The 15,777-nt window shown below is 44.9% G+C and overlaps 1 protein-coding gene across 25 annotated transcripts in view; it reads left to right on the top strand.

Moving 5' to 3' along the window:
* The window catches only part of SYT14 (synaptotagmin 14), a 145,137-nt gene that overhangs the window by 12,349 nt on the left and 117,011 nt on the right, over positions 1-15,777 (top strand). For 16 of the 25 annotated variants that reach the window (XR_008319686.1, XR_008319683.1, XR_008319699.1 and 13 more), the window contains one exon: positions 10,461-10,543. The exons of 7 other annotated variants lie outside the window; for them this stretch is intronic. Coding sequence is in view for 5 of the 18 variants with exons in the window: in XM_053310772.1 (XP_053166747.1) it covers positions 10,495-10,543 (49 nt within the window). In the remaining 13 variants the exon portion in view is untranslated. Of the gene's footprint in view, positions 1-10,460; positions 10,544-15,643; positions 15,735-15,777 lie in introns of all 25 variants that reach the window. 2 more of the 25 variants (XM_053310794.1, XM_053310820.1) reach the window with 1 other exon arrangement.

The raw sequence follows: 15,777 nt of genomic DNA, 5'->3' as shown, positions 1-15,777 counted from the left end.
AAGTGAACCTTCACATACAATGTTGCTAGGTTCTGTGTGGCAGCGTACAAGATCCATAGGACTATGACTGCCAGCCCATAACCCATGATTTTAACTACTGACCAATTTACCTTATAGTACACCCTAATGTGTCTTTAAAAAAACTTTTATTTTCTTAGATGCATTTAACCCACAGATAGTTAACTTTACTTCCATTTTATTAGTCATCCTATTAGACTTGTATTTCTCTATAGACCCATTTTTATATATTGCCTGTACTAGTTAGTTGTCTTATCGGTTTTATTACTCATCAGTTAGCTATCTTATTTTTTAGCTATCTCACGTTTACCCTTTAGTATATATTATAGTTTATTTTATACTTCTTAGACATTTTTATACTCATTGATAGTTGTATGCATATATGAATATATGCTGTAGCAACTTTCAATATGGCTCTATTATCTATTTTACTGTATTATCTTTGACCGTAATAAAGTTGATTGATATGGTGGGTATGCCATGGATTTGCAAGCTCAAAAGTTTATAGGCTCCTTTTTCTGTGCTCGCAGCTGTGCAAAGAACTGGAAATCCATATTCCACGCCCCCCTGTCCCCAGCTGGACAAAGAGCATTCTTCAGCTCCTTGTGTCCTCTGCAGGAACACTGCTTCTTCCGATCTGCTATTCAAGGAGCTCACAGTGCACACACAGCCTCCAGCCCCCGCCTCCATAGCAGGGGAGTGGACGCGCAGGCAACGTGCGCACTGTAATGTCTCCAAAGTGGTGATGGGCAACATCCACTTCCTTTTCACCCAGTGAAGAAGTTTGAGCAATGGCAGGCAGAGTTCCCAGCATCACAGTGCACATTGCCATGGAAATGGTCCTGGAAAGCATGGAGGAAGAAGCCAGAATGAGATTGATGCAAATTCTCAGAAGCTTTGGGAGTGTGGAGTCAGCTGCTTCCTGTGAGGAAGCTGCCAGGTTTAGTGCTGCCATCATCAGATGTGACTTCTTTGCACACTTGCAACAACAGCTCACGACCTGTTGTTGCAAGTGTACAAAGAAGTGCAGGAGTAATCTCATCCTTGGTGCACCCTCTACAAGAGGTCTGGTCTGCAGACAGGAGACGATAACACTTGGCAGACAAGACATGATAACACTTGGCAGTCCATGGAAAATGTGTCACAGTGGGATGACCACATGGACAGCTTCAGAATGTCCAGACAGACTTTTGAGTACTTTGCAAGTGAAATGGAATGGAAGTGAATCTTGAGAATGTACCCATCATTTTCAAGGAGAACATCAGGAACCGTTTTGAAGTTCTGAAGCTCAATAATAGGGAACCAGAGGAAATGTGGAATGAAATCAAAGAAGGATGAATGTGAAAAGAGACTGCCAAAGACCAAGAAAAGAAGAAATCAAAATGGATGTCGGAACAGACGGTGGAAATTGCCAAAAAGAGGAGAGAAGCCAAAGTCAAGAAAGATAAAGACCACAGGAAGGAGCTTAATAGGGAATTTCAAAAAGCTGTTAGAAGAGACAAGGAGTAGTACTACAATGACATTTGTAAAGACCCTGAGGATGGAAATATTTATTCATTCATTCATTCGTTCAGTTTTTATACCGCCCTTCCAAAATGGCTCAGGGCGGTTTACAATTAAAATAAAACCTTTAAAATCAGTTAACAATTAATACAGAAATTATAAAACAGCGTAAAACAACAACAAATATTTTATTTATTTATTTATTTATTTCTCCTAGGCGTACCCGTTGCTAATCCCATGTGTGGCAGCTCTTGCGAGAGTTTGTGAGCAGCTGCTGATTAGCAGTGGGGACAGGGAAGAAATAGGGAGCAGGTGGTGGTGGGCTGGCTGCCAGGAGCAGCTGCTGGGAGCAGCAGCAGACTGCTGAGCAGCAGCAGACTGCTGGGAGCAGCAGGTCGTGGTGGGCTGGCTGCCAGGAGCAGCAGGCGGAGGGCTGGCCCGGCCGTCGGGAACTGGTGGGCAGGAGGTGGTGGGCTGGCTTTCTGGCCGGCCCGCCAGCCAGAAACCGCAGATGGGGGTGGGGAGAAGTGGACTGCTCCCACCAGCGGGTGATGGGCTGGCCCAGCCACCGGGAATTGGTGGGTGGGCGGGAGGAGGTGGCAGTCTGGCTTTCTGGCCAGCCCACCAGCAAGAAACTGCAAGGAGGGGAGAGAAGCGGACTGGCCAGGACGGCAGAGGCGCAGATGCTAGTTAACCATTAAAACATCATAAAACACCAATTAGACATTCAGAACCATTTAAAAACCCTGAAAACCAGGTTACAACATTAAAACCAATTACAACTATTAAAAAACCCCGGAAGGCCAGGCCAAACAGATAGGTTTTAAGGGCTCTCCTGAAGGCCAATAAAGAATTCAAATTGCGGATTTCTGCCGGCAGTGCATTCCACAGTCCAGGAGCAGGGATAATGCAGAAGAGGGTGCAGCCTGGACCTAAGCTGTTCAGGGCTTTAAAGGTAAAAACCAGCACTTTGTATTTTGCCTGGAAACATATCGACAGCCAGTGTAGCTTTTTCAAAACAGGCATAATATGGTCTCTCTGGGTTGCTGCAGAGACCAATTTGGTTGCCGCATTTTGAACTAATTGAAGTTTCCGAACTACATACAAAGGCAGCCCCACATAGAAGGCATTGCAGTAGTCAAGCCTGGAGGTTACCACCTGGTGCACCACTGTTTTGAGGTTGTTGTCCTCAAGGAATGGATGCAGCTCTCGAATTAGCCAAAGATGATAGAAAGCACACCTGGCCGTAGCCTCCATCTGAGATACCAGGGTGAGTCCTGGGTCCAGGAGTACTCCTAAGCTGTGTACCTGCTCCTTCCGGGGGAGTGTAACCCCATCCAGCACAGGAAGATCTAACTCATCCCTCAGCCCCTATAATGAGCACTTCTGTTTGGATTCAGTCACAATTTGTTATCCCTCATCCAGCCCATTACTGTCTGTAGGCAGGTATTTAGGGAATGAACACCATTTCCTGATGATGCAGATGAAAAAGAGAAGTAGATTTGAGTGTCATCAGCATACTGATAACACCCAGCACCAAACCTCCTGATGACCTCACCCAGTGGTTTCATGTAGATATTAAAAAGCATTGGTGACAGAATGGAGCCCTGAGGGACTCCATATACAGCTCCTGTTTTGAGGAGCAACTGTCACCAAGTTCCACCATCTGGAATCTACCTGAGAGATAGGAGCAGAACCACTGCAAAGCAGTGCACCCTGTCCCCAACTCCCCCAGGCGATCCAAAAGGATACCATGGGCGATGGTATCGAACGCCACCAAGAGATCCAAAAGGACCAACAGAGTCACACTCCTCCATCGATTCTCTGGTAGAGGTCATCCATCAGGCCGACCAAGGTTGTCTCAACCCCATATCCAGCTCTAAAGCCAGTGTGGAATGGGTCTAGATAATCTGTTTCCTCCCAAACTGCCTGGAGCTGGTTGGCCACCACCCTCTCAATCACCTTGCCCAACCAAGGGAGATTGGAGATTGGCCTATAACTGTCCTTCACTAAGGGATCCAGTGAAGGCTTCTTAAGGAGAGGTCTAACCACTGCCTCCTTCAAACAAGGAGGCATCCTACCCTCCCTCAGCGATGCATTTATGGTATTATCAAGGCCACCTCCAACAATCTCCCTGCTAGATAGAAGCATCCAAGTCAGGCAAGGATCTAACAAGTGGGAGGCTGCACCGCCCCAAGCAGCTTGTCCACATTCTCAGGAGTCACAGATTGAAACTGATCCAACCTAACACTGCAAGAGGGATCGCTGGACACCTTCTTCATAGACCCTGCAGAAATAGTGGAGTCCAAGTCGGCCAGAATACAGGAGATTTTGACTTGCAAAGAACCCATTAAAAGCATCACAGCAGAACACTTCCGGGAACTGTTTTGAAGCAGAAGGAGCAGCAATTAAACTCCTCGTGACCTGAGATAGCTCTGCCGAACGTGAACCTGCAGATGCAATGGGGGCTGACCAAAATCCCTTTTTTGCTGCACGCACCACTACTGCATAAGCCTTCAAATGGTTCCTATGCTGCATCCTGTCAGATTCCAACTGAGTTCTCCTCCACTTGTGTTCCAATCACCTACCCAACCGCTTAGACATGGAATAGACACGGAAAAACAAGGCAAGTTTTCCAAAAGATCTCTGAACTCAGGGAGGTTTCAACCTCAAATTGGTATGTTAAGAGATGCCAAAGGACAGATAGTAACTGATTCAGAGAAGATCAAAATGAGATGGAAGGAGTATACTGAAAATCTGTACAGCAGGGACATCAACATCCAAGATAGTCCCTATTTGCAAGAACCTCTAGTACGGGAAGATGAAGTTAGATAGATCAGCTCCGGTCATTACTAAATCAGAAGGCTACAGGAATGGATGGAATAGCTACAGAAATATAGCAGGCAACAGAAGAAGAATCAGTCAAGCAAGGCTCTAACCAGACTATGCTAGCAAATTTGGAGAATGACACAGTGGCCAACAGATCGGAAGAGGTCAGTCTACATACCCATATGAAAGAAAGGAGACGTAACACATTGCGCAAACCATTGCACAATATCCTTAATTTCACATGCTAGCATGTGAATGCTCAAGATCATCCAATGCAGCTTAGAACCCTACGTGGAAAGGGAAATGCTGGATGTTTAAGCTGGTTTCAGAAAAGGCCGAGGAACAAGAGACATCATTGCTGATGCACCCTGGATAATTGAGAAAGCCAAAGAATACCAGAAAGAATTCAATTACAGAAGAGCCTTTGATTGTGTTGACCATGTCAAGTTGTGGAATATCCTTAGGAAAATTGGCGTTCCAGAACATCTCATTGTTCTCATGAGAAACTTATACACAGGAGAGGAAGCCCCAGTCCAGACGGAACATGGTGAAACAGACTGGTTCCAGATCGACAAAGGAGTAAGACAAGGCTGCATAATTTCTCCTTATTTATTCAATGTATATGCTGAACATATACTGAGAGAAGCTGGATTGGAAGAAGATGAGCGTGGTTTTAAAGTTGGAGGAAGAAACATCAATAGCCTGCCCTACGTTGATGACACCACTTTGATAGCTGAGAATGCGGATGATCTGCAAGCTCTAGTAATGAAAGTCAAGGAGCGCAGTGAAAAAATGGGACTACAATTAAATGTAAAGAAGATTAAACTAATGACAACGGGTACATCAACCAGCCTCAGAACGACAATGAAGACATTGAAGTGGTGGATAGCTTCTGCCTTTTAGGATCGTTCGTCAACAGTAGAGGATCCAGCAGTCAAGAAATATGTCACAGACTAGCACTTGGTAGAGTAGCAATGCAGGGCTTGGAAAGGATATTTAGATGCCGTGACGTGTCTACACCTACAAAGATTAGAATAGTTCGGACAATGGTTTTCCCTGTGATACTCTATTGATGTGAAAGCTGGACTTTGAAGAACCAAGATAGAAAAAGCATTGATGCTTTTGAATTTTGGTACTGGAGAAGACTTTTGAGGATACCATGGACAGCCAGGAAAACAAACAAATGGATCATAGAACAAAACAATACAGAATCTTAACTCGAGGCACAAATGACCAGGCTCAAACTATCATACTTTGGACACATTATGTGAAGACTCAGCTCCTTTGAGAAATCCATAATGCTGGGAAAAGTTGAAGGAAAGAGAAGAAGAGGATGATCAGCAGCAAGGTAGATGGACTTGATTACGACAGCAATGAATGATTCACTGAGAGACCTTAAAGGCCAAGTTGAAGACAGATCATCCTGAAGAGAATCTATCTATATGGTCGCTAAGAATCGACACCGACTTGATGGCACTTAATCAGTCAATCAATCAATCAATCAATTTTACACAAGCTCTTCTCTTATTTATTCTGTGCTGACCTTGCGCAGATGACCACAAAATTTCAGTTCTGTAATTTACTCATATCTAGGATTACAACATTCTCCTATCATTTTAAGTTGGTTCGAAAAACAGTAGCACAGTTGCTACTGGTCTATACAACTGTGATCACATTATGCCTGCTCAGTAGTGCCTGTAAAGTGGAGGACAATTTAAGATCACACATACCGCCCTTCCAAAAATGGGTGGGTTACATCAAAATAAAAACAATTAAAATCAATTTATTAAAATCAAAACTAAGTCAATTAAACAATTAAAATCATTTAAACAGTAAATCATAATTAACATTAAAATAATTTAAAACCAACATTAAAAATTTAAAACCATAAATCTAATTAAATACTTCGGTGAATAAATGTGTCTTCAGTGCCTTGTTAAAAGTTGCCAGAGATGGGGAGGTTCTTATTTCAACCAGGAGTGCATTCCAAAGTCCAGGGACAGCAATGGTGAAGGCCCGTTCCCATGTAGCCACCAAATGAACCTCTCCAGATGATCTTAACAGGCGGTGGGGCTCATGGTGATGAAGAAATTATCTTAAATACCCAGGATCTAAGCTGTTTAGGACTTTATAGAGAATAACCAGCACCTTGTATTTTGCCCAAAAACGTATTGGCAGCCAGTGTAGTTCTTTCAACGCAGGAGTAATATGGTCTTTCCTAGGTGACCCAGAAACTAGGGATGTGCACCGAATTGCTTCGGTGCACATCCAAGGTGGTGTGGGGTTCCCTTGAGGAGGTGGGCAGGTCCTACCTGCCTGTCCTCCAAGCTGCCTGTCCTCCAAGCCCTCGCCAGCCAGCCCCGGCTCTATTGTTAAGGAAAAACTTCCGTGCAAGCAGCAGCTTTTGCTGCTTGCTCCTCTAAAATGTCACGCTGCACCGATGGGATGCATCCCTGGCATCCCTCTTGCGGCGTTGGCGTGTAAGTGGCATTGGTGCTCGACGCCATTTGCATGCGGACGCCGCATGAGGGATGCGGGGGATGCATCTCATCGCCGCGGCATGGCATTTTAGAGGAGCAAGCAGCACAAGTTGCCGCTTGCACGGTAGTCTTTCCTTAACAATAGCACTGTAGCGGGCCGGCAGGGGCTTGGAGGTTGGGCAGGTCAGGCCTGCCTACTTCCTCTCAGAAGAACCCTGCACCCCTCACCAAAACGTTTCTATGCCAGGGAGCTGAAGTATGTCAGCACCTCTCAAATGAGGCGCCGGGAAGCTTCGGGCTCATCCCTACCAGAGACCATCCTGGCTGCTACATTCTGGACCAACAGTAGTTTCTGGACTACTTACATAGGCAGCCGCACATGGAACGCATTGCAGTAATCCAGCCTAGAGGTTACCAGCATACGTTCTACCATTTTGCGGTGGTTCAACTCAAGAAACGGATGCAACTGGCGTATCAGCCAAAGCTGATAGAAAGCACCTCTGGCCACAGCCTCAACCTGGGATTATATTTGTCCTGCCCCTAGAACCAATTGTTGTGGGTAACCTATAGTTTCTTTGGGAAGATACATAACCGATAGGGCTGAGCAAACTATTTTGAATAGTTGGATTTTTACAGAAGGATGCATAAAGGATTATATCTCTGCAAAAGCCATGGGTCTGCAATGTTTCCATTGTGGTATGTACAAGGGAAAGTGTAGTGTGATGTATGGTACAAGCTATTTTTTCTCCCATTTTCCTGTTTCAAGAATTAACAGAAATAGGAAAACTGATCATAATATTCTTTATTGACATAAAGTTATTTTTATAGTGGTTTCTTAGGGATATTATAAAAGGATTAAATTAATTTTTTTACTTGTTAATGCAACCACACTCATCTTAATACTGGATGAGAATATAAATTCCAGATTTCTTTTAATATAATCATCAGTGATGCGGTGAGTAACATTTTCCAGCAAAATTTCTTCTACTGTATTCTTCCATGGAAAACATTCCATCACTAAACATACATTAAGGCTGTTCTCATGTGCAACCTAACCTGAGCTAGTGATGCCCAGACTGGGTTAGGCTGCACGTGAGAACCTCTGGGATTGGGCCCAATCCTGGAAGGGCAGCACTGCCTAGGCCCGCTATTCACCCCAGCTGTTAGCCGAAGTTAAGGGAGCAAGTGCTCCCTTACCCCCAGCTACTTGCTCATGGGTGAGCATGGCTGCTTCCAGGTCAGTCACACACAGAGATGGGTGCCTAGAGCACCCACTGCACTTTGCATTGTTGGATTCACAGAAGCCGGAACAACAAGTTCTGGCTCCAGATCCCATTCTCACCTTCTGCTGAGCACGTGAAATTCTTGGACAGAATACGACCCCATTCCTCTATGTGTTGATTGAATGTGTAGACGGAACATGAGAAAAGGTATTATATCTAGGAAATATATCTTCATTTGACATGCATCTTTTGGAGGTGCTAAAATTAGTTGTTAACATTCAGACTAACACTGCACAAGTGCAAGGCTGTTGCACTGGCTAGTTCTGCAGGTTAGGAGCTTGTGTTCCAGACTAGTGATGCACTGATGTACTTGCACAACCTGTGGCATGCCTCCTGATGTGAAACATCTTTCTCAGACCAGATATGTTCTGCAGGGAATGATGCAAAACTCTCTGGTATCCTTATTGCACATGTTGACCCAGAGCACAAGAGTTTACACAACTATAAGCATCCACTCAGCTATACGACCTTCTTGGATGTGTGCATCTTTGTTTGTAGCACTAGAGTAGTTGTGTTAGTCCGGATGTTAGCCAATATATTAACAGTTTTTAATGTGTCCCTTACTCCTCTTTAATTATAAAGAATGTAAGCAAAATTGAATGGCCATATTTTAAAATATTTGCACATGTTCTAATGAAAATAAGTACTAGCATATCGATTGCGAAGAGCATCTGTGCACTAGGACTATATTTCACTCTGCCCCTCCACCTCACTCACTAACTTTGCCCCTCCCTCTCTTGCTCACTCTTCCCCCGCTTGCTCTCTCACTCCTCCTCCTCCTCTCACCCACTTTTCCTCCCCCTCCTGCTGGCTCACTCAGCCTCTCCCCTCCCACTTGCTCGCTCAGTCTCCCCCTCTCACCTGCTTAGCCTCCCTCTCTTGCTCACTCAGCCTCCCCTCCCCCTCACTTGCTCACTCAGCCTCCCCCGCTCGCTCGCTCGCTCACTTACTCAGCCTTCCCCTCTCCTACTTGCTCCCTCCCTCACTCAGCTCCCTCCCTCACTCAGGTCCCCACTCACTCAGCCTCCCCTCCCCCACTCACTCACTCACTCAGCCTCCCCTCCCCCACTTGCTTGCTCATTCAGCCTCCCCTCTCTTGCTCAGCCTCCCCCTCCTCCACTTGCTTGCTCGCTCAGCCTCCTCCCACTCACTTGCTCGCTCAGCCACCCCTTCCCCCATTTGCCTGCTCACTCAGTTGCTCCTCTTCCATTCACACTCTCAGCTTCCCCCTCCCCCACTCGCTCGGACGCTCAGCCTCTTCTCCCCCACTCGTTCGCTCAGCAACCCCTTCCCCCACTCACTCACTCAGCATCCCCCTCACTCATTCTCCCCCATCTTGCTTGCTCCTCCTCCCTCCTCCTCCCCTTTCGCTCGTTCACCCTCCCCCACCCCCCACTCACTCAGCCGTCCCCTCCCCTTCACTCAATTATTCAGGGAAAGTCTCCTTGCGAGGAGGACAGCTGATCCAGGGTGGGAGAATGTACCGAGGGCACGCCTCTGTTGTTCTGCCAAGTCTCCTTGCAAGGAAGATGGCTGAGCTATGGCTTGCCATCTGGCCTGCACAGAGAGCCCTTGGTGTGCTCTTCCACCTTGGCCATCCTCCTCGCAAGGAGACTCAGCGGGCCGATGGAGGCCCTGTGACTTGCTGCTCAGTGTCTTTTCTTTCTTCCTCCACCTCGGCCCTTCCTCCTCCTCAGCAGTAGCAGCTGCCCCTCTGACTGCCATTTGGCCCTACACCGTGCCTTCACTCTCAGCTTTATCTCACAACTCTCGCGAGATGTGCCATGTACCACGGGATTTGCTACATACGCCCTTAGAGAGAGAGAGAGAGAGAGTGTGTGTGTGTGTGTATGTGTATGGATGCTTTCTAATTTGTTTGAAAATGACACCTTAACCATACTGAATGTGTTTTATTGAATCCTTTTCCTAATCAGATATTTCAGTTCAAATACTTTGGGCTATTGAAAACACTTTAAAATATTCATACACATATAAAATTAACATGTCATGCGTTTTTAGTTTTGTTTACTAAATAAAAATTACCATGACAAACCATATCTCTATCAATATTGCACACCAGAAGATTTTAAAAAAATGTTTCCAATTCAATTTTTTCAGAAAATTGACATTACTGATATTTATATTATCAAAACATACCCCAACATTGTATCATACTAATGTAAAATCTATCTCCTTGTGCTTTATGCAAGTATTCAACTTGCATAATTTGTAGATTCAAACTTTATTTTACAGAAAGGGTTTGTTTTATATACATCTTTATTGAAAATTATGGACTTTGAAGCAAATAAAATAATTCAGTTTCTTACCCCTTCCCCTTTTCATCTAGTTTGTAGAACTTCTGCTGATTGTAGTTAGAGCACATGAGAATACGAAGAATGTTAATGAACAGAACAAGCACCTTTGAAATAGGTAACATGTCTCCAAAGAGGGGGGAAGCGAAGTAATTAATTTTACTGTTGAGTTTGTGGTTCATATATATGAAAAAGTGAAGCTGGTTAAGGTTTCTTAATTTTAAAATATGGATGGGAATCTTTTCCCTGAGACCAAAACAGCCGCTTTGCATTTGAGAGGTCATAGCTTAGTGGAAGAGCATTTAAATGCAGATGATCTCAGACTCAGTCCTTGGCATCTCTGAGGATGGTTGTATAAGATCTCTGTGTGAAACTCTGGAGAACCACTGTCAGTCAGCATGGACAATACTGATCTAGATGGACCAAAGGTTTGACTCGGTATAAAAGATTCATATGTTGAGGCGGGAGACCCGCTTTTTGCAAAGCTGCAGGGAGAGCGGGCTAATTGGGCTGGGAGCCCTTGGTATTGGGAGACAAGACCCGCAGACGATTGGGCTGGGAGCCCTTGGTATCGGGCCACCCACACGATTGCCAGCTCCATGACGGAGCCGGCGGGGGCTGGGGAGTTCGGGGGCTGTGCAGCGCCCAGAAGCCCCAGTATGCCCTGCGTGAGTGCTCAGGGCATACTGGGGAGACCCCCAGAGCCGGGAGATAGCTTTTTGCTTCCTGGGCGAAGGTCTACTCACGAGTAGCTGCGGCATGGAGCCGTGCTGCAGCTACTCACGATCAGGGAGCCCAGTTTTGCGGAGCACTCGCTCCGCAAACCCGGGCTAAGGGCAGGGGCACTTAGGTGGGTTACCCACCTAGGAACCACCGGGCTCGCAGCTGAGCTCGGTGGTTCCCACGATCGGCTATGGGCTAGGCTTTCCTAGCCCAATTTTTCCCGATCGTGGGAATAGCCCCGTTATGTAAGAAGAACTACCAATTGTGTGGGGAAGAGTGAATTTAATAGGCATACTTCCCTCTCCAGTGTCTTGTGTCACATAAAATTCTGTTCCTGAGGGTCCTCTATTTCTTAAGAGCAAATTTTCAGGGGTTCAGGGACTGGAGAGGGAAGAAGAAATAAGAAACTGTGGCTTTGGTAGTAAGAATTATCTTAAAAGTACATATCAACCAGCAACTTTGTTCCAGCTGAAGTGGCCCCTCCCTTTCCCAACTGCCACCACAGAGTGACCAGGGACTGTCTTGCTCTGAGGGGAGAAGAGAAGTGAGACTAAGGCCCATGTAAAGATGTAAACGTGTGGCTTGATATATTGTTCTTTATTTAGATTTTTAGTAAACCATTTTGGGAGGTTTGCCTGAAAAGCAGTATATAAATGCAAAAATAAATAAATGAAATAAATATCAGTGGTTCAGAAATGTTGATAGTAAAGGTTCTGGAAAGTACTGAACTTTCCAAAATTCAATATAGTAAGAGTTCAGCAATGGAAAAAGCTGACTAGAAAGATTGTGGAAGCTCTTGCCTTAGTGTTCATGTCAGGGATTATTTAGTTTCAGGATATTTTGTCTCAGCTGTGGGAGGCGGAGGTTCTTTTAAGTCTATAATTCTTTGTGGTATGGCTTATTCACTTGAATTATCTGTCTGTTATAATAGAACATGTATTTTGTCCTGCAGAGATTGTTGACACGATGTATTTGAAGCAGTGCTAGTGCCTGGTAGTGAAAGGGAAGTACTGTCTGGTTCTGATTGTGTTGGAAGTGCCTGCCTCCATGTGGTGCCAGCTGGATGGTGCATTTCAGTCAGAGATTCTGACACACAGGCCTAATTTTTAATTAATAATTAATCAAATACACACACACACACACTCTCTCTCTCTCTCGCACCTTTCTTTACAACATTGAAATTACCAAACTTGCCTAACATTGCATTAGTATCCATTCATTGTTACTAATGAATTTTATGAAACAGTAATTGACATCTGGACTAGCATGAGTATGAGTTCCAGACTACAGCTACGCTATTGTTTTAGCCGTTTAGTGGAAGAAGGGGTGATTTTTGCCTTTCTCCTCTTTCCTCTGAAGCCCACTCTGATTCACCAAAATATGTCCTTGAGGGTCATGTGACCCTCTGGGACATATTTTGGTGACAAATGGTGGCTTCAAAGGGAAGAGAAGATCGGCAAAAATTGCACCTTCCCTTGCTCAAGTAACAATATGGCAGTAATCTGGAACTCATACTGCTGCACATATGCAGTGCTAATTTGGCCTGTCCTACAGCTATCTGGTTAGCTTTCCTAGTGTCAGGCACCATCAGGGGAGGGAGTAAGGAACCAGCAGATGCAGTGGTGCCCTGTGCCAAGAAAGCTAACCAGATAGCTGTAGGACATTTTTTCAGTGCTGCCGCATTGGCGAAGAATGTCCACTTTCCTGGTGCTGGGCACTATCAGGGGAAGCAGAGGAGTGCCCAGTGGTCCCCTGCTTCATCTAATGGTGCCCTTCGCTGAGATTGCTAACTAGGCAGCAGAAGTGATGCTTCTATCTGGTCTGGCCTTCTTCAGCACCAGTGCCATTGTGTTGTGTGAGTGGGTTGGAGCATCTTTGAAGTCTAAAATAGCCCTCGTTCTGAAGGAGGAATAAGTTGCTGCTGACCATCATCCACTAACTTGTCAGGATAGGGCTGAATGGAGAGGCTTATCAGGCAGCAGAGGGCAGTAGGAAATGTTGTCATGCTTCGGGGGTTGACTGGGTGAGCCTGTGCCTTACCCTGTGCCTCACCCTGTGCAACCCTTGATGCTGGGCCTGATTTATGGAAGCATTCTAATCTTTGTTTATGAGACATTTAATTTGACCCATAGTCCAGAGACATTGAAATACTTGCATTAAAGGAAGTTTTAGCTCAATTTACTTCACTGGAATAAAAAATAGATGAACCATCAACTAAATGTTTGATTGAATATCTTCATTGTATTACACCATTCCCCCCCCCCCCCGCATTGCTTTTATTGTTTTTATTTTGAATGTTGTTTGGAAGAATTGGATGTAATTAAGAAATATAGGTTGCTAATAATTATTTCATTTACATTCTAATTTTTTTTAACAAGACTTGGACATTGGCACACAGTTATGTGCCCTTACTGCTCAACCTAAAATAAATGGAACTCATTTTAAATCAAAATATTGTTTATGGTTACATACCAAGTTAAATGATTGCAAACTAAATTTAAAAATATCAGTCTCCGTTGCATAGGTTTGTTGTATGCGTTAGAGCTGTTGCATGAGTTAGACCTGAGAATCACAGTGAAGTTAGCATTATATTTTATAGACCTAAAGTTGTATTAAATTACAAGAAGGTATGGGCTAGGGGTGTGCAAACCAGTTTGACTCGAACCCCTGTTCGAGTTCAACTGTCTCGGTCCGACTGGTCTGAGTTTGAACCAGACCGGCCCCCCAAAAGGGGTGCTGGTCTGCATTCGAACCAGACTGGACAGGTTTGGGGCAATGCTTGTAAACAGGAGTCCACTGAGGATTCCCCTTTACAAGCAAAGGGATGTGTGTTGGGGTATGTGTGAGGGTAACTTACCTTCTCGCCACTGGCAGGACGGTGGCAGGGACAGGGATGGCTGGGCTCCTCTAAATCCCGCACCAGCCTCCCCAATAGTAGCCTGGGTGAGTCCGTAACTGCAGAGCATGCAGTTGATCTCCGCACAGGTGTGGACTGTGGAGGCCATTAGAATAGATCTCCTTGTGCTCTTGCAGAAGAGAAGCAGGTGTTCCTGGTGCACTGGGTGCTCTTGTGCAAGAGCACTGGGTGTGCCAGGAGCAAATGCTGCTCTTCTGTAAGAGCACAGGGCAATCTATTGTAATGGCCTCCACACCTGCATGGAGGCCTGCATGCTCTGCAGTTACCGAACTGGGCTGCTGCCACTCGGGCTGCTATTGCGGAGGCTGGCAGGGGATTTAGAGGAGTCCCATTGCCATTGGGAAGGTAAGTTACCCTCACCCCCCACCCACACACATCACCCTTTGGGAATCCCCCTTTGCTTGTAAATGGGCATTCTTAGCAGATTTACCTTTACAAGCATTGCCCTGAACCAGTTGGCATCAAACCAGACCAGGCCCAGTTGGGCTGTAATTTGATTAGAATTTGAACCAAACCGGCCATACCAGTTCCATGCACATCCCTATGGGCCTGATTGAGGCAAAATGAAGCACTGAATTCAGTGGGAAAATTAGACACTTGCTTAAATCTCTCACTTTGAAATCAATAAGAATTAGTTAGTTTAGTTCAATCCTGCTCATTATTTGTGTTCCCAGAGTGAACGTCTGTGATATTAATTCAATGGCATTTCAGTGGGAAGTGAAATCCAGCTTCATAAGTGTAGGCTTGGAAACGTTTTTATCTAGTTGACATACAGTGCCATCTAAAGGCTAATTTATGAAATGTTGGGGGGGGGGGAGTTCCCATGAACTATGGTCTAGCATTATCATGAATCAGTAGTATAAAAATGCCCTTGACATGTTTATATAAAATACCTTTTAAGAACTTTTTGCCTCTTTCCTTAATTGCTTAATCCTGAGTGAGAACTGCAGTAGACTTTGTGCCAATTGCAATGACTCTGATTATATGGGCCAATTGCAGTGTAGTGTTTGACTTCTTCGGAAATTCATCTCATAAGTCTCATGTATTATGTGAAAACCAATCCTTTACAAAAGCTTGAGAGTAGTATGTTTTAAAAGAACTAGTCTTTTTGTTTACATATAACAATATAGAAATAGAGAAGTGCATAATACATAAATAATAATACTTATCAGTATGTCATTGCTTCCAGTATCTACTGAGTAATTTTTTAAAGTCATTAGAACTAATTTCTTGTTCCCCCATACTGTATTGCAGCATACAAGTATGCACAGCATTTTAAAAAGTTTGGAATAGCAATTTTTATGAATGTTTGATAGGTCAAGTCAGCCATGCAGGGTGCCATTCAACTGCTTGCCTGGAGCAAGTGGCAACAGCCCCAGGCACATAATACCACAGTGTTCCAGCCTCCTCTTCCTGCCACTCTGCTTTCCTGTGCCATAGCTGTAGTTCTGTCCTAGGTGTCTACTACTCCTTTAATGCTGGGACTGACACCAAGCATGCCATTAAGGCAGGCATTCTTTTTCTCTCCTTCTGTCTTTCTTAAAGGGTTACTGGCCCTTTAATCTGTTGTCTACATAGGTGGCCCGAATAGTGACCTGTTTCTTCTGTTGGAACTACCATGCAGGACTACACCATGATGGGAGAAAAGCGTGAGGTAGCAGGTGTATGGGTAGGTGGCAGATGATAGAGAACAAAAGTAGAAAGAGCTGCAG

This window comes from Hemicordylus capensis, chromosome 1 (assembly GCF_027244095.1).
Source record: "Hemicordylus capensis ecotype Gifberg chromosome 1, rHemCap1.1.pri, whole genome shotgun sequence".
NCBI lineage: Eukaryota > Metazoa > Chordata > Lepidosauria > Squamata > Cordylidae > Hemicordylus > Hemicordylus capensis.
The sequence above is the reverse complement of the archived record's forward strand: the minus strand, read 5'-3'. Positions and strand labels throughout refer to the sequence as shown.